Below are 22,741 nucleotides of genomic sequence, written 5' to 3'. Positions count from 1 at the left end.
CTTCATCTTGACTGGCTAGCTTATTTGTCAAACTTGCCACCAATTGTTGTCCGGTCCGACACCTTGCATACTTTCTGGTATAGAACAGAACATTTTGACCTTTTTTTTTTGTCCCCGACTTGCTTTAGGGTGCACTCCCCTCGACTTATCCCCTCATCTGCATATTCACACCGCACCGTCATAAAAAATTTGCCAAGGCTTCATTCTAATCCTGTTCGCCATTGGCCATGAAGATCCTTGAGTCCCAATCAGCCGTTCTATCCAACTATGAGGTCTACCAGCACCTCACTGATCAACGTGACCGCTATAAGCAGAAGAAGCACCGCGGGCCCCCAAACCTCGAGACAGTTGTTCGAGAGGTAGGTTGCATGACCTCATCACACATAGATTCTAATTTCAAACTGAGGAGACCCCCCTGAAAGGGAAAAAAAACTGACAACCCCCCTTGCACTTATAGATGCTGCAGTACTTGCAGACTGCCCCCAGTCCTTTGAGTCAGAAGCCCCTCACCTACACCCCGGAGGCTATTACCCAGATCATTGAGAAATTAAGTCCGTATGAGCTGTCAAAGGGCGAGATGGTCATGATTCTAAACCTCCGGCCGGCATCCATTGCTGCTCTCAACACCATTATTGAGGACATGCCCGAGCGTTACTCGGATGAGCAACAAGAAGAAATTGTTGGCATTGTCGCCGACGTTCTCGGTCAGTTCGAGGTAGCTGAGGCTGAAGAAAACGGAGACGCGGGCGAGGGCGAGGATGTGAATATGAATGATGCTGAAGCTTCATGAATGACGGGATTCTCGCTTGTTCGATTGCAATTCCTCGGCAGCCAGAAGTCGAACAGAGTATTCCTACAACCCGTCTTACCTTCTATTGATGGAGAAGTGGTGTCACGACCTGGACAGTTAGCCCTTCACATGACTATACAGCCCCCCTCGCTCTGCCCTCCAGCTGCAGTGGTAGTCTGGGTGGCTGTCTTGCAGATGTCCTCAAAGGCAGGCTTGAGGAGCTCCCCCGTCGCAGCCGAGCATTCGACATATCGATCTGCCCTCATGGTTTGTGCCAGCTGATACGCTTCCTGCGGATAAATAATGCCATTGGGATCGTTTTCAGACCTGAGGTCTCTCTTCAAACCAAGAATGATGATGGGCAAAGCATCGGCTCGTTTGAACGTCCTCTTAACCTCGTCGATCCACTGTCAGCACAGGTCAGCAGGTGCTTGTCCTTGAGTGCTGTCAAGGACAAGGTGAGGTTGAGATAACAGACATATCGCTTCATGTTTATGAGACTTAGTCGTTGGCTGATATCGTAGCATATAACAATTACATCCGGATCAAGAAGCCTCCAGTTGTCCGGGCTAGAGGTGTCAGAAAATTCGAGACGAAACCTCTTCTCTCCAAGGTTTATATTGAATAAGAATGGCTGGTCAATGTCTCGAAGGATTGGTATCGGGTTTGTGCCTTCTCCAGCGCTCAGTCTGCTGTATCGGGCGGTCAGTAGGCAAACAATCGCATCCGGGCTAGCCGAGATAGTGTCAATACACACGATAAAAAAGTCGTCTTGCCACATTTCTCGTCTCCAACAAGTAATAACCTCACAGTTTCGGGGTCCATTGTGCCCTGGGTTGATCGTAACAACCTTATCAGTTTTGCAAGGGCACGGGAAAAAGAAGCTTGTATGAAGTGGTGGCTGCCAGAATGACATGCCAGGACCAAATGTGGCTTGTGTGGTTGGGTTGGCTGCCATTGCTCCTCCAAGCCACCACACGACACTAGCCACAGTGTTCCACCGAAATTTTGATACCCGTCCGTCAACTTACTATGGCCAGTCATGCAGAATACAGAAAGCCCTGAATTGAAAATGGTGTCATAAAGGCTGCATCACATTTACATGCAGCCGGTCCGCGGTTCTATAGGGCGCAGAGTTTCTGTTAGAGCCGTCTCTAGAGCCTGTAGACCCATATACTGTCAGCCCTGTCATCGCAGCTCGACATTTCAAAAGCCTGAGCAAACCGACCAACGTCCAAGGGTTCGAAAGGTTAATCCTCACGGCAACATGTCTGGCGAAACAAACTACAACAGTTGGACCAAATCCGGTCTTATTCAACGATTGAAGGAACTCGAGAGTGAACTGAAAAAACGGCCTGAAGCTTCCAAAGCTGTTTCTGCCCCTGGAGATGAACCTCAAGGTGCCATGGCTGCTACAGTGTCCGATGACATGCCAGGCCCTGCCAAAAAGACAAAAGCACCAAAGGCAAAACGGAGGATGGATCATTCAAGATATTCGACAAGATTCATTGCGTTGAAGTTGGCATATCTGGGCAAAAATTACGGTGGATTCGAGTTTCAGGCCATGGGGAATCAGCCCTCTATCGAGGAGGAGCTGTGGAACGCTCTCACAAGGGCATGCCTCATCTTCCCCGAGGACGAGAGGATCGTCCAATTCAACTGCTGCGAATACTCAAAGTGCGGCAGGACGGACCGTGGAGTCAGTGCTTTTGGACAAGTCATTGGGCTGAAGGTGCGCAGCAACAGGCCACTTCCTAAGAACGGGTCCAAGACCGATGTCGCTGCTGCTGAAGACATCGCCATGGCCGAGGCAGGCCCCCAAGGAGGAAAGCAGGCTGAAGAAGATGTGGAAGTGCAAGAAGAAGAGAAGCCATTCGACGATATCCACGACGAACTTTGCTACCCACGGATCCTGAACAGATTGTTGCCAGATGACATTCGCATCCTAGCATGGTGCCCATCACCACCGCCCGACTTCTCCGCCCGCTTCTCCTGCCGCGAGCGCCAGTACCGCTATTTCTTCACGCAGCCTGCTTTTGCACCAGATCCCGCGAGCCTAGATTTGTCAGGGGCCAGCAAACCTCTCAAAGCGGGCTGGCTTGACATTGACGCCATGCGCGACGCTGCCAAGCGCTATGAAGGCGAGCATGACTTCCGCAACTTTTGCAAAATCGACCCCGCAAAACAAATCACCAATTTCCGCCGACGAATCTTTGAATCAGACATTGTCGAAGTGCAGGATGCTAGCTCGGTAATGCCGTACCTCCAAACCTCAGGATTCTCGCCTCCCGGGCTCCAAGGTTCCGGACCATACCCCAAGGTGTATTACTTTCACGTTCGAGGATCTGCGTTCCTGTGGCACCAGATCCGCCACATGGTAGCCATTTTATTTCTCGTCGGTCAAGGTCTTGAATCACCGACAGTGGTCTCCGAACTACTTGATACAGCCAAGAACCCTGGCCGACCTAGCTACGTCATGGCGGACGAGGTGCCTCTCGTCCTGTGGGACTGCATCTTCCCAGACCTCTCTGAGACGGACTATACGGCGGCAGACGCACCCAGCAAGAGAGAGGACTGCATGAAGTGGATCTACGTGGGCGAGGAGTATTCCTCGAATAAATTTGGGCAGTTTGGCGTCATGGACAGCTTGTGGCAAACATGGAGAGGCCACAAAATGGACGAGCTGCTTTCATCACAGCTGCTGCAGCTCGTATCCGGCCAAGGGAAGACGCAGGACGTGGCGGAGGGTACGCAGAACAATCACAGGGCGAATGCAAGTGCGCGAGTATTTGAAGGCGCAAATAGCGGACGCCTGGGTGGCAGGTATGTGCCCGTGATGAAGAGGGAAGTGCTACAGTCGCCGGAGGAGCAGAACGACCGGTATGCCAAGAGGAAAGGGTATGCAGATGCAGAAGATATGCGTGCGCAAAAGGGATTGCGTAGCAAAGAGGACGATGAATAGAAGAAATCATCTACATCTAGCACACATACATATATACATATATAAGCTGGAGTTTCAAGGCTCCAATACGTCAAAATAATCCACTTTTGAAAAAAAAAAAAGAACATTTGAGTTCTAGCAACATAAAAAAAAGGGGGCGTCCTCATTCGTTCATCTACTCTACATCCCTTTTCGGAGCCTCGTACAAACACTCCCTCGCACCCCTCCAGACCGTCTCGACAATCTTCCTCTTGGGCAACAGCCCCGGGAAAACAATCACGACATCCTCCTCCCCTTCCACCACCACAACAAGATAGTACCTCACTTCGAACCCTATGAACGCCTCGTTCACGAAGATGTCCTGAATCTTCTCCGTGGGAATGAACCGCGTCGCCGGGCTAGCGAGATACGTCGACGGCGATTCTGTCGTCTGTACGCCCAGCCCCCGCAGCACGAGGAGGCTCTCATGCGAGTGTAGCCGCAGACTGAGCATGTACAAGGCCACAATTGCCCCGGGGAGCAACAAGCCCAGCGGAATGGAGGCGGCGACTCTCGCCAACGACTGTCCCGTGGACGAGCGCGTGTAGCTATCGAGAACAAACCATATTCCCTGCAAGGAGAGCAAGGACGGCGGCCGGGCGGCGGCGGAAGATTGCGAGGCGGCAAGGGGACAGGAGGACCAGCGGCCGTAAAGCAGGAGCGCGGTCGTGAGCGTGAGGAGGATGCGGGCCAGGAGGAGGAGCAGGCGGAGGATACGCAGGGAGAGCGTGCGAGGAGGCAGCGTCGTGACGGTGAATTCGGCGGTGGTAGGGGATGGCCGGCGGACGCGCAGGCGCGGCGTGGCAGTTATCATGGCGGTGATTCCTTGGTGTTGGCTGTCGAGATGGATGTCAGGGACCTGCCATGTTGCGGGCTGTGCATGGAGACGGGGTGCAGAGCAGGACAGGCGGTTTTTTTTTTTTTCCCTTAAATTTCTGCCACTATTCGTGTGTCCCTTATCCCATGTGTGTAGCACACCAACACGCGGCTGGATCCGTCATGCCAGGAAAATGACGATTGGCAATTGCAAGACGCTGGTTGAGCATGGCAAGCTGTTGACTTGACCAGAGAGTCGTAACTCATCCCATCGAGGGCTCGCTGGGGGCCCCCACCCGCGTACCGAGGCTGGGGCTGGCAGGAGCCACTAGGTATATATATTAAAATACGGCGGAAAATTACCGGCTGTAATGGTCTAATGGCGAAGTCTCTCGATTTATCTCGCGTTACCTCCTGTAACGTCTCGACCACGCACCCATCCCCGTAAGATCCCCCTGGCCTGGCGCCCAGCTCGAACGCCGCGGTGGCCCGTCTTGCTCGCATGGGTAACCTGCGATTTGCCAAGCGGCCCTAAGTACTGGAGATGACACTTGAGAGAGGTTTCACTCTGCAGAGAACTCTCCCCCGTCGCGTGGCGAGCTGGATCACGACCGTGAGGGGTTTGGGTTGGTGGAGCGAGATGGAGATGCCAACGCCTTCTTTTTTTTTATCATGTTCTTTTCTAATCCTTCCATTTGTTTTTCATAGTTAAAAAAACGTAATCGTCCACGAGTCCTATCATTCATAGCATTTTTTTTGTGACAGATAATGACGTTAAATACGCCGTGGTTCGTTGCAATTTTCGCCAGTTAGCGGTTTCGAACCCCTAATCCCCTAAATACAGCGAAGGCGGCAGTGAGGTCGCGACAGGGGTTTTAAGCCAATTAAAAGCCAGAAATTATAAGGTACTTAATCTAACACTTAATTTATATCATAATAAAAGTACTACTAAGCTTTTAAGTTACAAAGAGCTACATTACACACGTCATAACCGGACCTTTATTAGGCCTAATATAAGCTACCACTAAAGTCACTCGAGGTTACCGGCTGCTGGCAGGGGCGCTGTGGATTCCGTGACCTCACTGCCGCCTTCGCTGCATTTAGGGTACGGGTGGGGGTACTTGTGCCTGTGATACAAGCTACACAATTGACCATCACAACTTTTACCCAGCCTTTCTTCCAAAACACAGTATTACACCTCATTCTACATTCGAAACCAACGGCAATGCGACGTATTAAACAGCGCGTGGGATATATTCAAGAAATCATAACCACAACCACTACGGCCTTGGAACAAGTTGCCGCGAGGCAGCATTGTATAAAGCAACCGAGCATCGCACTCCGATCCAGCTAACGAACATCCCTCCATGCTCACAGTCTTGTTTCCTATTTCCTATTTCCTGTGACCCTCAAACCATTTCGTCAATCATGAAGTGGAAAATGCTGAATCAGGCTGAAGTACGAATGCACAGGGCTCAATACGATTCCCTGCTCCATTTGTACTGGCGAGCCAATAAAAAATAATAAAAACGAAGAATGGTACAACTCGGCAAAGGAGATGGTCAAGAAGCTGATAAAAAGCATGATGCAGATAAAGGCAAAAAACATTCCCAGGTTGTTGCCGTCACCCACTACGGCGTATGATCCTTGGCCATGGAAAAAAAAGCGAAATGACAAGCAAAAAAAAAAAAAAGGTCATCAAAAGCCGTGCTGCTTTTCCAATATCTCATTCCGAACAACCACGCCAGACATACAACACAACACAGCAGGCCATAAATAGTGATCCATGCAACTTTGGACGAAAGATGTTAGCATCTAATGCCTGAACAAGGTCAATAACGCCAATCGCTGCATGAGAATTCAAACTAGTTCCATTCAGCACAAGGAGCGAAAGATACAGGCAAGAGAGAAAAAAGAGAGGCAAAAAGAACCAATGGCCAAGTTCACTCAACTGACGTGTGTCAACGCAAACGTTGCTTCTAAAAGATTCAAAACATCTCGCTTTGGTGGAGTCCGGTCGACATGTGCTTTCCGTTTGGTTCAATTGCAGTCCGAATCGCATCAGGGTCATACATCATTGGGGGAGGCACTCCCGCCATAGGTGATCGAAGCGTGCTTACGCGATAAGCACCATCTGATAACATCTCTAACTGGCGGCGATTTCATGCTCGCTCTGGAGTCTTTGCGACTGCGACTGGCCGATCTCATCCGTTCGCCATTCCTGGGCAATCCTCCAGAGAAGCTCCCACCTCCATTACTACGTCCTCTGTTGTGACCCCTGGAGGGAGGAGCAGGTGGTGCAAGAACTGGGACCATGCCGTCATTAGGGGCAGCAACAATTGGAGCATCATCATCCTCATCCATCACAATCTCAATCATGCCCGAAGCCAAGGCCCCACCCTTGTGAGATCGCTGTGCATGTGGCAGGGGAGCAGGAGGAGGAGGCGGTGGCATAGCCAAGTGCTGGAGCTCCTTGAGCATAGGTGGTGCGGCAGGAACTGGGGGAGGAGGCGGCGGCACAGGCTCCTCCTGCGAACGACGTCGTCTGCCCTGTACTACCTCGTCGATGCCTCGAACTTCACCTATGCTAGCCTTCCTGGAGTATCGAGTTTGCCCAGGCTCGTCAGGGATTGGGGCCGACATACTTCGGGGAATGGCCAGTTTCTGTGGATGGTTGGTATACGGTCGACGGAAGCAGTGTTAGTGGCTCAATGCTTTCTTCCTTTTGAGGAAATGGCTCAGATGAATCGAGTTTGATATAGTTTGATGGAACGAGGGGAACTTCCTGGGTATCTTTGCTCATCTTGCTGCTATGTTCGGCTTCAAGGATTAGTCTCATGGCTTTGGGAGTTGCTGGGAGACCAATGTGTGGCCCGCTCCTCGCATACATGCTCTTGGGTGGTTCGGTTGCACAACGAGGAGGTACATCTTCTAGGTCTCTTGGTTCTATCATCTCGACTCCAATTCGCGAGGCGGTGCTGCTGATTTCATTTGGATGCGGGATCTGTGGTGCTTGTGGTCTCTTGGCAAGCGACTTTCGACGTTCCTCGAGCTCACGAGCTGCCTGCTCCTTCTTGCGTTGGCGTTCGTCTTTCATTTGTCGCAAGTCACCAGCATGTTCAGTTGAAGCTGCTCGAGTGTGAGCAATCATGGGTGGAAGGGTGTCAAGCGCCTCCGCAGCCTCTCTGCGGCGGCTTTCTGACCTCTCGCCCTTCGTCACCAGTGGAGAGTTGAGACCACGGTTTGCGCTCCGACTATGCTTGGCCCTAAAGCTCTCCTGCTCTTCAATTGCCCTCTTGAAATCTTCCTCATCTTCAGAGCCTTGATAGTGTAACGCCGCAGTTGCCGAAAGCGGTAGGGGTGATGATGGAGATCGCTGATGAGATCCTTCCCGAACCTGAGTTCTACCACGAATGTCCAACGCTGGTGGCCGAGGTCGGCCGTCCGGACTGCGCCGTTGACTCCCACGGCTGGATGCTCGACTACGAGTCTTTACTTTGGTGCCACTTGACTTCCTAGTCGTAACCGATTCGCCGGCATCGTAGTATTTTGGTGTGCTCAAATTGGCCAGATCTTCCGGTGACATGGGAATTGGCGAGGTGGGCGACCTCTTGGGCTTTGTCCAGGATCGAACGGACGCTCTACCACGCTCCTCGGACGCCTCTCTCGACTTGGTCCTTCTTTCTCGGCTTTCATGGCGACTTCGAGACGATTCTCGAGCTCGTTCGGTGCTTCCCCCTCGACTGCGATTTCTTTTCGGGTAATGACTGGCAGCTTCGAGGCTATGTATGTAATCGTCACGGTGCCTTTGGCTTGTACGCATACTTCGTCCTGCGCTGGATGTTGAAGTTATGGAGCTTGCAACTGATCCAGGCCCACGGCGTCTTGAAGGCCAATGGAAGCGAGTAGACGATGCAGCAGACTGCTCGGGGGAGGTTACATCTGCAAAGCCGGACGGCCCCAGATGTTTAAGTTGAAGGTTGACACCTCGAGGAATGCGGTCACGCGAGCCGTTTCTGCGATTTGACCGAGCCTCCTGCATCCTGCTCAGGATATCCTGATTAGGCGATGGAGGCCGTTCGCCTTCGTATCCCCGTACGACCCTTTGGAAACCATCTCTCATCATCATTGGGCTAGCCGTTGCGGCACGCTGCAACGAAATACCGGCAGCCAGATTGTCCTGCTCCGCAGACGACATACGAACATGGCCCTGACGACTTTCCTTTTCACTAGCCTTCTCGGCGGCTTGAAGCGCCTCCTGGTTCAAGTCTGAGGGAACTTCACCGATTGATGGGAGTCTGCCGCGTCCATAGCTCGAGCCACTGGGGCGAGCAGAGGTAGGTGTATTAAATCTGCTATTGCCGGATGGGCGCAGAAATGCTGTAGTCACATCATAAACAGCTGGAGAGATTGCCGATTCGGCGATTGGAGTAACGCCAGCGGCAATTGGCGTTTGCCCGCCATCCCCTTGGGAATAGAACCTCGACTTTTGACTCTGGTCTCCAAACGAGGTGATTAGTCTTAGGGCAGACGACTTAGCAACACTGCGCTGGGGACCACGTTGAACGTCCGGTGGCGACAAAGGAGGACTGAGGATCTCGGGGATACTCGGTGTGATGGCCTGGAAGTTCAGCTGGACTGCTGACGGAGAGCTCCATGGCTCGGTGGATTCCTGATCAGTACAGGCGAAGCACCGTATTGCCAACTGCTGTTGGCCATGCTGCACAGCCCATTCTCCCCATTTGCGAATAATGGCAGCCTGGCGTTCCCAAACACTTGGAAACGCAACACATGTGAGGATCAGGGCTTCCATATAGCGTTTGTGAGATACATAGATCTCAATTGCGTCGTTGTGATCACCCATGCCGAGCATGATGGTAACGGCAACATGAATATCGCCACTTTCTAGTAAACGCTGGACATAAGCACGCCCAAGCTTATGCTGAGACTGCTGCCCACCAATACCGCTCAGAGCGAGTAGCATCCAGTCTGACGAGCTCATATTCTCAGACGAACCGACCATGATATCAGCATCCATGTCGCCCAGCCACTTGGCAAGAAGAATGCGACTGGCTGAGCCGGCCGGGTGTCTGCTCATTTCATCCTGAATTAAATCCTCGACTGGTTTGTGCCATCCAAAAATGGTGCTAAACATTTGCCTTCTCAAGTCATCGTTTGTGAGGCGAGAATTATCAGCCCGCATGGGATGTTTATAAGGAATATCGCTCAAGCGGCTACGCGTAAACTTGAACAAGTCGTGTACCTTGTTATCGTCAGGGCTTCGGGGAACCTCATGCCTCAGACGGGAAGGCCTGTGTCTAGATCGTGAAGAGGTCATAGATGCGCCACTTGTTGAGGGTAGTGAATAGCCCATGGAGTAGGTGTCCGGTTCTTTTCGACCGATAGTTGAGGATTTGAGGGATGAACCGGCGGAAATATAAGTGTTCTCTGTCATGCCTCTGGATCTCATTGATCCAGGATAACGACCTGGTGTACGAGAACCAACAGATGATTTGGAAAGGGATGATACTCCACTTCGGCTAGATACTGGACTTCCTGGATCGTAAGACATCTCACCCCCAGAAGAGTCGACATGAGGGCGACGAGAGAAGCGTGCGAATGGGGACAACTGGTCCTCATCGCTTTCTGAGACGCCCACATCGAATGGTACAGAGCTAGACTCCGACTCTGATGTGTGAATCGTCGTTACAGAATGTGCCGACGCATTGCTGGGCTCTTCGATTGAGTTTGGAGGTGATGGCGGCAAGAGGTTCGTGGGGTGCTGGACATTTGCAACTATGATGGACGGTGAGTTGAGATCAAACTGTTGAACAGTGCCGTTCGGTCCCAGTGTGAAAAGGGTAGCCCCTGGTCCGTATAATGCCAGCCCTTTGACATGTTCCAAAGTAGGGATAGAGTCAAAGGTAACATGTTTTGTTCGTACATCCCACGACAGGGTTTCCCTGTTATGAGGTTAGACAACACCGTGTGTAGCTCAGAGTCTTTTCAGAGGGTTACACTTACGAATCTGAGTATTGAATAATACGACCATTCTTGGACCAGCCCATCCAGTTGGGTCCAGAAACGGAGCTTTCTCGCCGCCGAAGTATTCTGACGACTTTCGCAGGATCATCAGCACTGAAATTCTTTGCAACACTCCAAACTCGAAGGTCCCCATCATGGCTCTGCACCGCCAGCATGTCGGATTTTTGTCGCGATGAAGAAGCGTGCCATGCTAGCGTTACTACGGGTGATGGTGCTCTCGATGTTGTCAAGTTGTGCAAGATTGTAAAGCGCGGTTGAAGAGTTGCGATCAAGAGGGATCCATTTTGGTACCTAATGCATTCCATTAATTTTTGAATGGTACGTGGCCGCATTTCTCTGTTCTTACCCGATTGCAAACGTCCTGCAATCAGCGGACGGGGCCAGCGCAGTAACTGCAATCTGGTCTATGGTTCTTGACGAGATATGTTCTGAAGTCGTTGGTTCAAATAGAATAATGTTTCCCTGAGTGTTGCCTGCAGATGGACAATTAGCTCAAAGCCAAGGGAACTAGATCATTTGCAAGTCTGCCGTCACATGTCTTACCAAAAGCGACATTTCCATTTCGCATCCATGCTGCGGTAGTAAGCGTTTCATAAGATGAGAATCTGGCCACTTCATCACCAGTCATCAAGTCCCAGACAATTGCAGTCTGTCCAGCGTCGTAACTAACAATAAGGCGGCCAGCACCTAAATCACTCTGATTGTCCACAGCGAGTAATTGGACTGTTTCTTTATGCCTTGAAAATCTTGTCTCAATGGTCAAAGTGTCATGGTGACAACATACAATTGAAGGGCCTTGCGCATAAAGAAACATGGAGGCCGTGGCGGCGCATGAGTCGAAAAATTTAAGTTCTTCTACTGCAGGCATGGTGGTGACGTCCTGAGTGCGTTCGCCTCTGGCAGTGGACGACTTGCCAGAGCTTTTAGCAGTGCGATTCCTTGATGAAACAGACATCGTGACTCTGATATGTAGCGGGAGCAAACCTGGAGCAAACAGGCGGAACTTCGAAGCCCAAAAGGCAATCTGATTCCTCTCGGGAACCTGCAGAAACAAAAGATGACGATTTGGGCGCCCCGCAGAAAGATGCTGTCGTCCTCCGCGGTGCTCGATGGCTTGAAAAGCCCCCGTGGAATGGTGTTTGGACCGTACCACAGTGGTCGTCAAAATGCTTGCACGTTTAAGGGTGGCGGACCAAGTTTGGTCGCTTCCCTCGCACAAGGAAAAAACGGCGGGGGGAATCGGCGATGAGTGCGACAGCTATGCACTTAAACCATCATTTACACGGATGCGAGTTGTAGTTGGCCGCGAGCGCAAACAAATGGCGAAAGGTTGCCTCGCTGCTTGGAAGCCAGCTTCAAGTGAAACTCTCCAAGATAACATGCAAATTTTGCCCCTATACGGGTCAATGTGGCCAAGAGAAGCGTCCCTTCGGTAAACGGAGCTGGGTATCGTCGTAATGGTTGGTGGTGAAGTCGGTGGGAGACGTAGTGAGTGTTGAGTTGCCCTTCCGCCGCTCTTGGTGCTCACACCGCAACAGTATGTCTCGGTCGCAACGTGTAACACGGGCGAGAATTTGAAAAGCTGAAGGGAGCACAGTTCAATGTGTGAGCAAGAAAAAAAAGGGTGGTGGTTATCACCGTGCGAAGAGCGCGCACACAGACAGAAACGAGAAGAGGTTGTTTGGTGACGGCGGCCCGCCCCAAAGAGGAGGTGGACCGGGGTCGGCGCTTGTCTGGAGCCTGTCGCGGAACAGGCGTGCTCGTGGCTCCGGTTACACAAGGCAACCAACAAAGATTCAATGTTGATTTCGTGCAATTGTAGAATATGCGTTGTCGGTTCCAAATGAAACTAGAAGGGCGGTTTGATGAAGTTGCTTTGTTTCGTTTCGAGAGATGGTGTTGGTGTCCGGGTTGAATTGGGGAAAGGAAGGAAGCAGGAGCAGGAGCAGGAAGGAGAGATTTAGGAAAGAGGTTGAAAAGGGCAGGTAGCCAAATAAGTCGACCACGTCGACCAAGCGGCCACAGGTAAGACGAACAGAACCTCACTCAGCAAGAGAGACTCTACAAACCCAAAAGAGTGACCAGGGGTTTACTCTATAGTGCATTGGCAAAACATGGCATGGCACGGTACGGCAACCGTCGACGCAGTACGGAGCATGGCAAGGGTGTTTTGGTGGTGAGCGTGCATGGATGGTACGGATAGGGATCAAGTGCAGACACTGCCAGGGCATGCGAAGAAAAGCAAGAGGCCGGGGTGATCCGCCATGGTCGACATGGCCAACATGGTTGACAGGCCTATTCGAGGTGGTGTGACTGATTCCCATGCTCGTGTAGTGTGAGTCGCACCACGGCGCCTAATTGCTGGCTGTGCAGACTTTGCTAGGGCATGTAAGTTCAGAGCATTTTGTTTTGGAGAGAATCAGGCTAACTAAGTTGTCCCCCAACTGCCAACTGCGACCAAACAAATAAAAGCGAAACCCAAAGGCCACTCTCTCGTTTCCCAGGTTCAGATCAGATCCATCCCTGGTTACGGCCTGATCATGTGCAATCGCTATTCAGCCTCCAAGACGTTGGAAACCAGACTGTGGCCTGTGAATGGACCTTGTTCAAGTGGCACCGACGAGTCACGATAAAAGACCTCGAAACCTGGCGTCACAATGGGACGAGCAAATACTGCATCCCGTGAGACATAGATCCAGGAAATATAATAGGCCCAGGAGCAAAAATCCGACGATATCAAGCCTTCCCATACGCAGCATGAATTCTAGGCCCTGGCATCATATATCTCGAAGCTACTTTAGTGAATGGTATCACCCGTAGCAAAGGTGACGAATTAGCACACCTAACCACGATTTCAAGTCAAACTACCCTTGTCTAGTTGACTTAGTCTACCGTGAATTGTACGCCATGTCATCCCTTAGTTCCGGCCCGAGATACAGTCCGTATCAGAAGCGCCCCGTAAGCCTTCTGTCCTTGAACTCTCTGGCCCAGCCTGAACTCTTTCATTGGGCTTTGCTCCTCAGACACCAATTTCCGTTTTTTGCCTTTGCCTGCGCCTTGCAGTTGCATAAGTCGGTGACTGCGGCTGCTCATGCCACCGAGTTTGGACCCCATTTGCCACAGCGTTGCGGGCAGGAGAAAAGCGTCCAACGCAGACGTACATATGTGCAGTTGCATGCTTGGGTACGTGAAACCAGCCATATCTCTGCCTCACTCTCCTCTGAGGCTTGCGGGGTTCGCATGGTTGCACTGCAGAAGATGGCTAGCCGGTCGTTGGAGCCTTTGTAGAGCAAAACGATGGAATTGATTGCTGTCGTTGGACATTAAGTTTTTTTCGTGCGCAACTGTACCTGACAGGACTCATGTCGGTCAGGGTTGGACCAGATGGGCCCCCAAGTTGGCCATCTGCGCATATCCCTTCTGTTCATCCGTGGTCTGCCTAGCCATCTCGCAGTCTGATAGTCTGATACCATTGCCGATCCAGCTCCGCAGACACGTCCAAGTGCGTGATGGTCTGTTATAAGTCAATCCTTTTCATACCACGGTCATGAGTTAACGGCCACTCAAATTCCTCTGGCAGCTCGTGTTGTCGCTCTAGAGCGTCCCGAGCGTCGCAGAGGCGGAGGCATCACTTGGACGAAGACATATGGTTGGGCTCCGGGGCAAACTGGTGACAGGAGCGTGCAGGTGGGGTAGTTTGGGGCTGCGGTCGAAAGTGGGGCCCAACGAGCCGGTTTTCGAATGGGAGCACGGTTCGAAGCGCCGACGAATTTTGCGGCCGTCGATTGGCTGCGCTTGCTGCAAGTGCGCGCAAGGAACCGTCCAATCAAAGACGCCATCACGGCTGCTGCAGGGATTTAATCGCCCTCTCCCGGCCACCCTGGACGGCATGAATTAGTATGGGCCGGTGGAGCTTGGACCAACTTCCTTGATTTCCTTCCTTGTCGACATTGGACGGAGTTTGACCACAGAGTTGACCACTTGCAGGCAACTATTCCTTGTTGCGCCTCTACTACTACTGGTATCAAGTTCGCCAGGTCTTTTCCATTTGGCGTTTAGTTCTTGACGTTCATCTGGCCCTCGCTCACCGGCGAATAGAGGCACGACCCTGAATTCTCGGCGTGCTTCTGCCCTTGCTCGTCGTGCCCTGGCTACTTCGCAAGACTGTACCATCGCGGCTTAGGTAATGGCGCTGTTTTTCACCCAGAGCTATGTTCTAATAATCTAATAATGCTCTTAGTAACCTGCGTATGTAGTTGGTCGCTTACTTGTCACGCCAAGAAGCCCTCATGTTGTCCTCGGCTTTGATCCAATATGATGGTGCCAGACGAACCAATCGCCGATGTCTGCAGCTAGGGCAGTGCAAAAAGTCCCAATCCAACAACAACCAACAACCTCGATGCCGCAATGTTTGTGATTCGTGTCAAACGGCCCGTCCCTGCTCAGGGTCTCTTGTTCGCAGGAGTCCCCTTCCCCTCTTCATTCCCGTGCCCTAACGATTCAGCCGTGATGTCCATCAATGCCTACTCGGCTGGTGGTGCGCACCTCAGGTTACGAACCGACCTGGACCATGTACGTGCGTTTGTGGAATCACATATTCTGCAACCCAGTGTGAGTGGCACACGGATAGGCGAGGCTGGCTCATACAGCCTCCAATGCGGTGAGAAAGATATATATTAAGAACAAACAGACTGCACATGGAGTTCAACAGCAGGAATTCCGGCATCAGTCGACTTGCAGCTTGGCTTTCTCTATTTTCAGTAAAGAAGCCATCTGGGGTCCGGCCCCACCATGGATCGTACAAAACTACTCCGGATGGAACCCGGAGGGGCTCCCGAGACGGAGAAAGTTGCTCAAATGGCCAGGGGCACGCAGGTTTTTGGGTATCACCAAACAAGTCTTGAAGCCAGGAACGAGTTTTGATAAACTCACAATACTCTATGGTGAAGAAGGCCCTGTATGGGTTTTACAGTGCCCAAATATAAGAGTGCATCACGAAAGGGTGATGACGGTGGCGGTCCTCTTACCCTTGTCCAGCACACCGTTATCCCGGTCTGATACCCCGTCTAGTACCGAGTACGGAGGATGGTTTGATGTGATCCGAACCAATATGCGGCTTGAGATATACCTCCGCACAGGGCGTTGAGAAATAATATGGGCTTGAGTTGACCGCTTCAATCTGCAACATATTGTCACAGCAAGTCACTGCACAAACTTGTCTTGTTGGCCTGGCTTTGGGCCACCCGAGGCTTCCAGCTGGTGTAACACCGCCGACGGATATAAAGATCTGCCACGTGAAGGAGACGTCACTAAACGGGACACCCAGAATTTAACTTCCAAGCGTCATCACTGCCGATAATACGAACCTAATGCGAAATGTGGAGGACCAACAACCTGGTCAATTTCCCTGGCTGTGTTTGAGTATATAGATGCTCGCCAGAATTAAGGGTCATTAAATGCCACCCAAACACCAAAGATGCAGCGTTTTGCATTTCAATTGAAGCCTTTTTCCACAACAACCAAGCCTCCAGGCATAAGAGCTGCATATACAGGGCAATCCCACAACCACATCCGGCTCCGGAACTTAAGCCTACTCGTATCCATGCCCGCTCGTGGATAGAAGGGCAAGACAATGACTTGACTTCAAAGAAACGCAAAACACACACAAGTACACTAGTTCTCGCTTCAGCCACCGAATAAAGCAACTAGTTATACTCTCCGTCGCCATATCATCATTCTACAAGTCGATGATCCGCGCAACCAGCTCCTCCCCCACAGGCGGCCCGTTATCGCGGCCCAAGGCATGGAGATTTCACAAGCCTCATCGGCTCTGGGAACGGAAATGCTCACAAAAAAAAAATCAAGAAACCAGGGTGGTTCTTAATCACAGTAACACTGGTGTGGCAGCCCTTGATCCGGGTAACAACCCCTTCCGAACAGGGGAGTCCCGGCCGTTGGCCCGTCACTTTTTTTTGGCTTCTAAGCCTGCGATCACTTGCAGACTCCAGCTGCAAGGTTCTCAGAAGACGCCATAAACGGCATGCTTCGGGTAGCGACGAGTCGAGTGGCAACTAAGGAAGCAGTTTTACAGGATTGGGACTTTGACTTTTCGCCCAGCCATCTTTTTCAATGTCGAATTGATGATGTCGGTTCGCAGGTTCGGTGGTGCATGTGCTCCGTACGTGCGGATCGCATTCCGGATGCGCTGCCCCGATGAGAATTGTGCATGCTGGTGCTGGTCAACATGAGTCAAGACTTGTTGACAAAGTCGGAGAGAAACTTTCTTGCTACGTATTTCGCCTTTCTACTTCCTAATCTGTACTGGTAAACTCTTTTTTTTTTTTTTTTTTTCTTTTTTTTTTAAAGAAAAAAAAACGACACAAAATGCTGCATCTACAGCACCGTCTGGGACAGAACGCAGCATCAAGCCGAGACACAGACACCGCCAATATCACATCATGGCATGGCAGCATATGCAAAGTACGGGCTTTGACAACTTTTCAGCATCCATCCACCATCGCGATGGCAGCCCGACAACTGTCGTATGTACAAACATAAGCGCATCACGCCGTTTCCTTGACCCCAGTGACGTCACACCAATCCGCCCTTGCCATCGCCGCGCCACGCTGGGTGTCTTCAAAAAGGGAATCTTTCATGGCCGGAAAACACAAAAATAAAACAAATCATGGGGAAAAGGTAAAATCAAAAAGTCAGACCGGTCACCAACAAGCCACATCGGAGAAATAACTTAGCCTCGTCGCACATTCCAGCCCATTATCCATATTTTTATCAAGACGTAGTACTCTGTACATGCAGGCTCTGCATCATGTACGCACCAAAGCATCATATACTAATTGGCCCTCCCGCATGTATGTGTATGTGTGTGTGGGCTTACCCATCACAAACTAGCACTTCTGTCATGCAAGCCATTTCACGCCTATATCCAAATGTACTATATCCAGCCGGCGGTGTTTACTTGCGACAACTGCACGTATTACAATACCAGTTTGGTTTTGTGCAGAAATAAAAGGTAAGCGGAGGGTTTGTTTGCAAATGTTTGCCTTTGCGGAAATGTAAGGCTGAGAAGGACGCAGCCCACGTGTACGGAGTAAAGAGAGCCCTTGTTTACTCCCCCGCCCTGCGACTGGGATGATCATTTGAGACATGGAGATGTTGAGATCAACGTTTTCCTGTTGTTGGATTGAGCAGGTTGGCAATATTTCGTTTCTTCGGCTTCGTTACTCGAGTTCCACTGTGCGAGTTGTATCGAGTAGGGAGCACGGAGTACAAGGCGACTGAAGCGAGGCGCAACAATATATTTAGAAGCTTGTGCCCATTGCTGGTCGTAGCGGGATAAGCTGAGAACAGAACAGGGGGGTGAGACATGCCGTTGGGGCGGAGGAGAGGCTTGTGGGTGGTGATGCATCACACTCAAGGGGGCTGTTGCTGACATGAGCTGTGCTTGGCTTAATTTTGCAGCTTGCGCATATCACTTGATTGGTTTGAATGCGCTGGAGGGGTTGTGGAATCCGTACTCGGTGTTCGATACTGTCCGTGGTTGTATGATGATATCGCGTTGGGTCGAGAGACTGACGGAGATTGCAACTTTGAATTACGGTCCGTCTCCGCCGGATCTACGGAGTAGTATGGCCATGGCCGGTAGGTTCGTCGCTTTGGCAACGACGGCAATTACTTGCCGCTGGATGATGATAGAGGACCTTCGGGAGAGAAATCCTGAGGAACAGGAGTCTCGGAGGGCTGTGCTAGGGACTCTACATCCTACTTTGTGGAATACCAGCCTTGACGTAGCGACCCCGAGATGTTTGTCGACACTTCATGTATGTTCAACTGGGTGAGAAGCTGGGTTCACTGTTCGTGCTGTAAGTCACGGTGGCCTCACGAGGTTCGAGCTGCTGCCCTGAGAATTCTACCAGGGCCACAGAGAGATCTCCCTAAAGGGGGGACTTGTACAATACGCCGCAGTCTCGGAATATGTAGAGACGCTTATTTCTCACGACTGAACGAGTAATTACGACATATTATGTTGTATGCATCACGGCAACCCGTACCTGCGAACTGCGAGGCTCACCGGTACCAGGCGCGTAGCTATTATTTAAAGATGAGTCATAAATATCTAAGCCTTGCCTCGATCAATATAAACCTTTGGTAATGGTTTCTTCTCTTTTTGGAGGGTTCACTTCGAGGATGAGCAGGTGTGAATAATAGACGGCAGAATGTGCAAAGGGAGAAAGGCTCTTAGTGAGCGACGAGATTCACCAACTGTTCGAGTTGTATGCTTTTAATAGCATGTATACTCCCACAAAACATACTAAAGTTCCTGCCTACAATACAAATAATCCAAGCAGCACAGTCACAGATCTAGAAGTTGATCATGGCAACGAGCCACGCAAGTATGGAAGTGAGAGTGGCGTGTCTCCAGCGCGTAATATGTGCTTGGTCAAAAGAGGACGACTCATGGTGTAATCTGGTACTAGTAAGAAGCCCAGAATGAACATCATACTCGATGACGTGTCTAAAAGGCAGACGGTTCACATGACTGCTGCCCATATGCCGAGGAGACGACCAAACTAGCGGCGCGGGTGAGAGCTATCCGCTTCTCCTTGTCGATGTATTTGAATACTCACTATTTTACGAGTATGTTTGGCAACTTTTCAATTATTGTTTTGACAGCCCAGGGCAAAAACTCTCATGTACGTTGCCTAGACGTTCGACTAAGAGGCCCCAAAACAAGCATTCTTGTAACCCATCTCGTCGTCAGATTCGACAACAGCAGCAGATTGAAGTTTCCGAGGTTCTCATAGATCGTCTTCCAAGAAACTCTAAACGACGCAATCAAAGTCAGAATTCTGCCGTCGCGCGCTCCTCCGCCGCTACCGAGACTTTGTCATGGGCGCCATTGCAGTGCAAGCTCCGAGGGCAATCATGAGACGGTAGTCACGGGTGTGAGTAATATGATTCCGACAAAAAACAGCCTCATTGACAGCTTTGCAAACATGTACTGGGCTGGGCCCGAGCAACGTCTGTCATTGACAGATGTGTCTAGCATTCCAACAAAGCTCTCCGGCTGTGTGCAAGACCGGCCCTGCATTATCCAGGCTGGCGACGAAATGCCGCTGTGCCGGCGCAGTCTGATCCCCGGGGATAACACTTCCGTTTGAAAATACAAAGAAACAAAAACGTCCAGTTGGCGATTTCGCGTCATCGACATGGCCCATCGAGGAGAAGTTGAAATGTACTTTCCTTAATACACGGCAGCTGTCACAACCGACAACCTACTCCAGTGGCAACAGCACCGTTCCGACAGTCGTTCCGCTTCTTCGACGGATTCAGTCTGGTACTGTTTCTACCGAATATGGAAAATAAATCATCGAGATACTTTGGCATTTGACAACCCCCCCACAGCTATATACGTGGGATGGCAGAGCTAGGCCACGGTCCAGTTGTGGTATAAGAGGTTGCTGTCCCTTGCGAGGCATGCCGTCCGCAAACCACAATGCGCAACTTACACTGGCCAATGGAGTACAGATAGTATTCCTAGATGCGTCGGGTGGTGAGTACTGCACACGGTCCGAAAACAGATCCGGCCATACAAATAGTTCAGCTTGAGGCTCCAAAAGTCTGTCACACATCATATGATACTTGGCCTCATTGATCCTAGCCGTATCGTTCTCTATAAAAATGTGAGTGAGATTGCACCATTACCATTCATTTGAGTGTGCGTAGAAAAGATCCTTTGGCATTGGTGAGAAACTAGCGAGTTGGATCGCGTTCAACGCCTCGCATGGCACTGCCTTGCCACGAGACAACGGTGCTGATAATCAATCCTTGGACTCATCTGTTTCAATGCAGTTACGCCTGCATGAATGGCAGTGCTTGCATCGCAAGCCGACTTTGCGAGTTGTCCAGTCTTCTGTATTCCGCACGCTGCCCATCAAGAGGCTTCAAACAAAACTTCCAAGTTAATTATTCGAGGACATCTGTGGATCCAACCAATCAAGGCACGTGTCATGCAAGGAACTAGAGTATGAGAAAGGTACTGATGTATAATTCAAATAGGGTATCTCTGCGAAGCAGGCTATATAAAATGTCCGTCATGCGCAGACCTATCTGCCAAGTTCATGCTAAAGAAACAAAAGTGGCAGTCATCTTGATGACGAACAAGCCACATCAAATGGTATCCTAATACTGAGTGCTAATGCTTGTGAAGCCCTAATTTCCTCGTGTCTATCTAGATGCTGTCGCAATGCGACTTTTCTGTAATCCCGAATGTTCCCGCTCCGAAATGAAATGCAAGCTATGACTTCGTAGTTCAACAAAAATGCGCGCCGATGAGAGCGCTCGCTGTCAAGGAAAAAAAAAAAAACGCTTAAGGAGATAATATCAACACCCCGCGTTGAAGGGGCGAGTTGACATGTGAAAAAAAAAAAAAAACGAAAGAAGGAGGTCCGGAAAAGTAGAAGGTAATTAGATAGCCGACGCCTGGATGGTTGTGAACCTGAGACGGTGGTGTCGGTGCGAAGAGGAACCGTGTCCTACGGGAGTGGTTGCAGGCACGTGAAACCCAGCACAGCTGGGCAATGAACAAGAGAAGAAGTTAACGTCCCTGAATGTGAATGTGAAAAGTAAAAGTGTGTGCATGTGCAACTCCGAGCGGGGGCCGGTCATCTTCGGCGTTGGGCCATCTGGCCGAGGGTACTTGGGTACTTGGGCAGCAGGGTCCCGTGTAAACTGGCAGCCGTCTGCCAACTGCCACAGTGCTGGCAGCGCCGCAAGTACTTCGGCCACCACGGAAATCCCAACTTCCGAGGCGTGCTGCGGATCCGCCTCGGTACTGGCTGGACTTTGTTTCGCTTTGGCCCAGTGGCTTTTCCGATTAGACCCGTTGCAGGCTGGATTCCAAGCAATGGCACACCAAACTCGACGGCCAGCTGTTTGGTCGTGTTTGCCTGGTGACACCAGCAAGTTGCCTTGCTGTGGTTGGCTGAGTTCCCTGCCTATCACAGGAGCATCGCGCGTCACCCGCCGGAGAATCGTGTTTGCACCGCTCTCGGGTGGCATTCCCCGGCTTTTTCCATAAGGATGCACCAGCCAATGAGGGCATCATCACTGGCAGGCGGCACGGCTTCGTGATTTCCTGTGGCTGCGTCGATGACCAAACAGGCGCTGAGTGGGTGAGCGGATCGCAGGTGTGCAACGGAGCCTCGTGTAAGCTGATTTCGTATTGATGTGCTCAGATGCTGTTTTCAAACTCGCTCTGGAACGTGTTACCCAGATGGCTGGTGCTTTGTCGGTCGATTTGCACGTGGTGTGGGGTATTATTAGATCTTGGGGTGTTTGGGGGTATGATGTGAGAAAAGTGTGTGGGGGGTTCGAGGAAAATGCCTGAGAGACCTTGGTGTAAGTCAGATGCAACTTTCCCTGCCGGGCGGGCCAAGGACTCGCATAGACTTACGGTGCAAAATCATGCCTCGGAAGGTCATACGGATAACGGTAGCAGTCATTCGTTGGACTCGGTGATGGTCGTCAGCGATGCATATTTGACCTTGGGGCTCTTCTTGGGAGTGCTTCTTCGAGCCCGTAGTGCGGCTTGGCGGCGGCGCTCCTTCTCCATTTTGATTTGCCGGAGAAACTCCTTCTGTCTGGCAACTCGCTCACACTCTAGTCGAAGAAATTCTTCGTCAGAAATGCGAGGCGGGGAGTTGATTGCTACCGTAGCAGGTGATGATGAGCTGCTTGAGCTAGAGATGCTACCGACTTCGTCGTCAAAGGGATCAGAGAGAAAGAGGTCGTCGTCTGAGAGATATGAGGTCGCGCGTGGCTCTTCGTGCTCGGATTCTGATAGTGATGAGCGTCGCGGCCATGATGGGAAAGCACACGTTGAGTCCTGATTCCGAATGTTGTTGAAAGGAATATCCATAGGCGCTGACATAGCGCTCATCGAACTGTATGACCCGTACGAGCCATACATTGTGAGTGTTGTAGTATGTGGAGAGGAGTTGAGAGTAGTTGATAGCGGTTGTGCCCAGTACAGGATGCAAAACCGAGTCGGTAATTTACCAATAGATACTTTTGCGTGGACGTGATGTTGT

General features: G+C 51.0%; 9 protein-coding genes across 10 annotated transcripts; 4 read left to right on the top strand and 5 right to left on the bottom strand.

Moving 5' to 3' along the window:
• Positions 1-1,647, top strand: J3458_005196 (uncharacterized protein). The gene is made up of 2 exons (XM_066118652.1): positions 1-359; positions 458-1,647. The coding sequence occupies exons 1-2, from the start codon at positions 228-230 to the stop codon at positions 788-790; spliced, it is 465 nt and encodes a 154-aa protein (XP_065976172.1). The 5' UTR covers positions 1-227; the 3' UTR covers positions 791-1,647.
• Positions 916-1,615, bottom strand: J3458_005195 (uncharacterized protein; the record flags this gene model as incomplete). Its single annotated transcript, XM_066118651.1, has 3 exons — positions 916-1,197; positions 1,269-1,482; positions 1,548-1,615. The coding sequence occupies 3 exons, from the start codon at positions 1,613-1,615 to the stop codon at positions 916-918; spliced, it is 564 nt and encodes a 187-aa protein (XP_065976173.1).
• Positions 1,648-1,842: 195 nt separating the features above from the next.
• On the top strand, positions 1,843-4,875 carry DEG1_1 (pseudouridine synthase deg1). The gene has a single exon (XM_007811724.2). It carries the CDS (start codon positions 1,893-1,895, stop codon positions 3,750-3,752), a length of 1,860 nt encoding a protein of 619 aa, XP_007809915.2. The 5' UTR covers positions 1,843-1,892; the 3' UTR covers positions 3,753-4,875.
• J3458_005193 (uncharacterized protein) lies at positions 3,907-4,584 on the bottom strand (the record flags this gene model as incomplete). Its single annotated transcript, XM_066118650.1, has 1 exon — positions 3,907-4,584. The coding sequence occupies one exon, from the start codon at positions 4,582-4,584 to the stop codon at positions 3,907-3,909; it is 678 nt and encodes a 225-aa protein (XP_065976171.1).
• An 87-nt stretch (positions 4,876-4,962) lies between the features above and the next one.
• On the bottom strand, positions 4,963-12,857 carry J3458_005192 (uncharacterized protein). Of its 2 annotated transcripts, XM_066118648.1 has the most exons (4): positions 11,175-12,857; positions 10,978-11,104; positions 10,611-10,922; positions 4,963-10,549 (listed from the first exon to the last, which is right to left on the bottom strand). In XM_066118648.1, the coding sequence occupies exons 1-4, from the start codon at positions 11,584-11,586 to the stop codon at positions 7,210-7,212; spliced, it is 4,191 nt and encodes a 1,396-aa protein (XP_065976169.1). In that variant the 5' UTR covers positions 11,587-12,857; the 3' UTR covers positions 4,963-7,209. The 2 variants fall into 2 exon arrangements, with proteins under 2 accessions (XP_065976169.1, XP_065976170.1); XM_066118649.1 differs by having other exon boundaries at positions 10,978-12,838.
• A 681-nt stretch (positions 12,858-13,538) lies between these two features.
• J3458_005191 (uncharacterized protein) lies at positions 13,539-13,919 on the top strand (the record flags this gene model as incomplete). Its single annotated transcript, XM_066118647.1, has 1 exon — positions 13,539-13,919. One exon carries the CDS (start codon positions 13,539-13,541, stop codon positions 13,917-13,919), a length of 381 nt encoding a protein of 126 aa, XP_065976168.1.
• A 632-nt stretch (positions 13,920-14,551) lies between these two features.
• On the top strand, positions 14,552-15,927 carry J3458_022499 (uncharacterized protein). Its single transcript, XM_066123052.1, has 3 exons — positions 14,552-14,814; positions 14,872-15,242; positions 15,322-15,927. The coding sequence occupies exons 2-3, from the start codon at positions 15,039-15,041 to the stop codon at positions 15,775-15,777; spliced, it is 660 nt and encodes a 219-aa protein (XP_065976167.1). The 5' UTR covers positions 14,552-14,814; positions 14,872-15,038; the 3' UTR covers positions 15,778-15,927.
• Positions 15,928-17,665: 1,738 nt separating this feature from the next.
• On the bottom strand, positions 17,666-18,183 carry J3458_005190 (uncharacterized protein). The gene has a single exon (XM_066118646.1). The coding sequence runs from the start codon at positions 18,082-18,084 to the stop codon at positions 17,785-17,787; it is 300 nt and encodes a 99-aa protein (XP_065976166.1). The 5' UTR covers positions 18,085-18,183; the 3' UTR covers positions 17,666-17,784.
• Positions 18,184-22,149: 3,966 nt separating this feature from the next.
• Positions 22,150-22,620, bottom strand: J3458_005189 (uncharacterized protein; the record flags this gene model as incomplete). Its single annotated transcript, XM_007811726.2, has 1 exon — positions 22,150-22,620. The coding sequence occupies one exon, from the start codon at positions 22,618-22,620 to the stop codon at positions 22,150-22,152; it is 471 nt and encodes a 156-aa protein (XP_007809917.2).
• Between the last annotated feature and the right edge of the window lie 121 nt (positions 22,621-22,741).

This window comes from Metarhizium acridum (assembly GCF_019434415.1).
Source record: "Metarhizium acridum strain ARSEF 324 chromosome Unknown scaffold_31, whole genome shotgun sequence".
NCBI classification, from domain to species: domain Eukaryota; kingdom Fungi; phylum Ascomycota; class Sordariomycetes; order Hypocreales; family Clavicipitaceae; genus Metarhizium; species Metarhizium acridum.
This window is presented reverse-complemented; position numbering and strand designations above follow the sequence as displayed.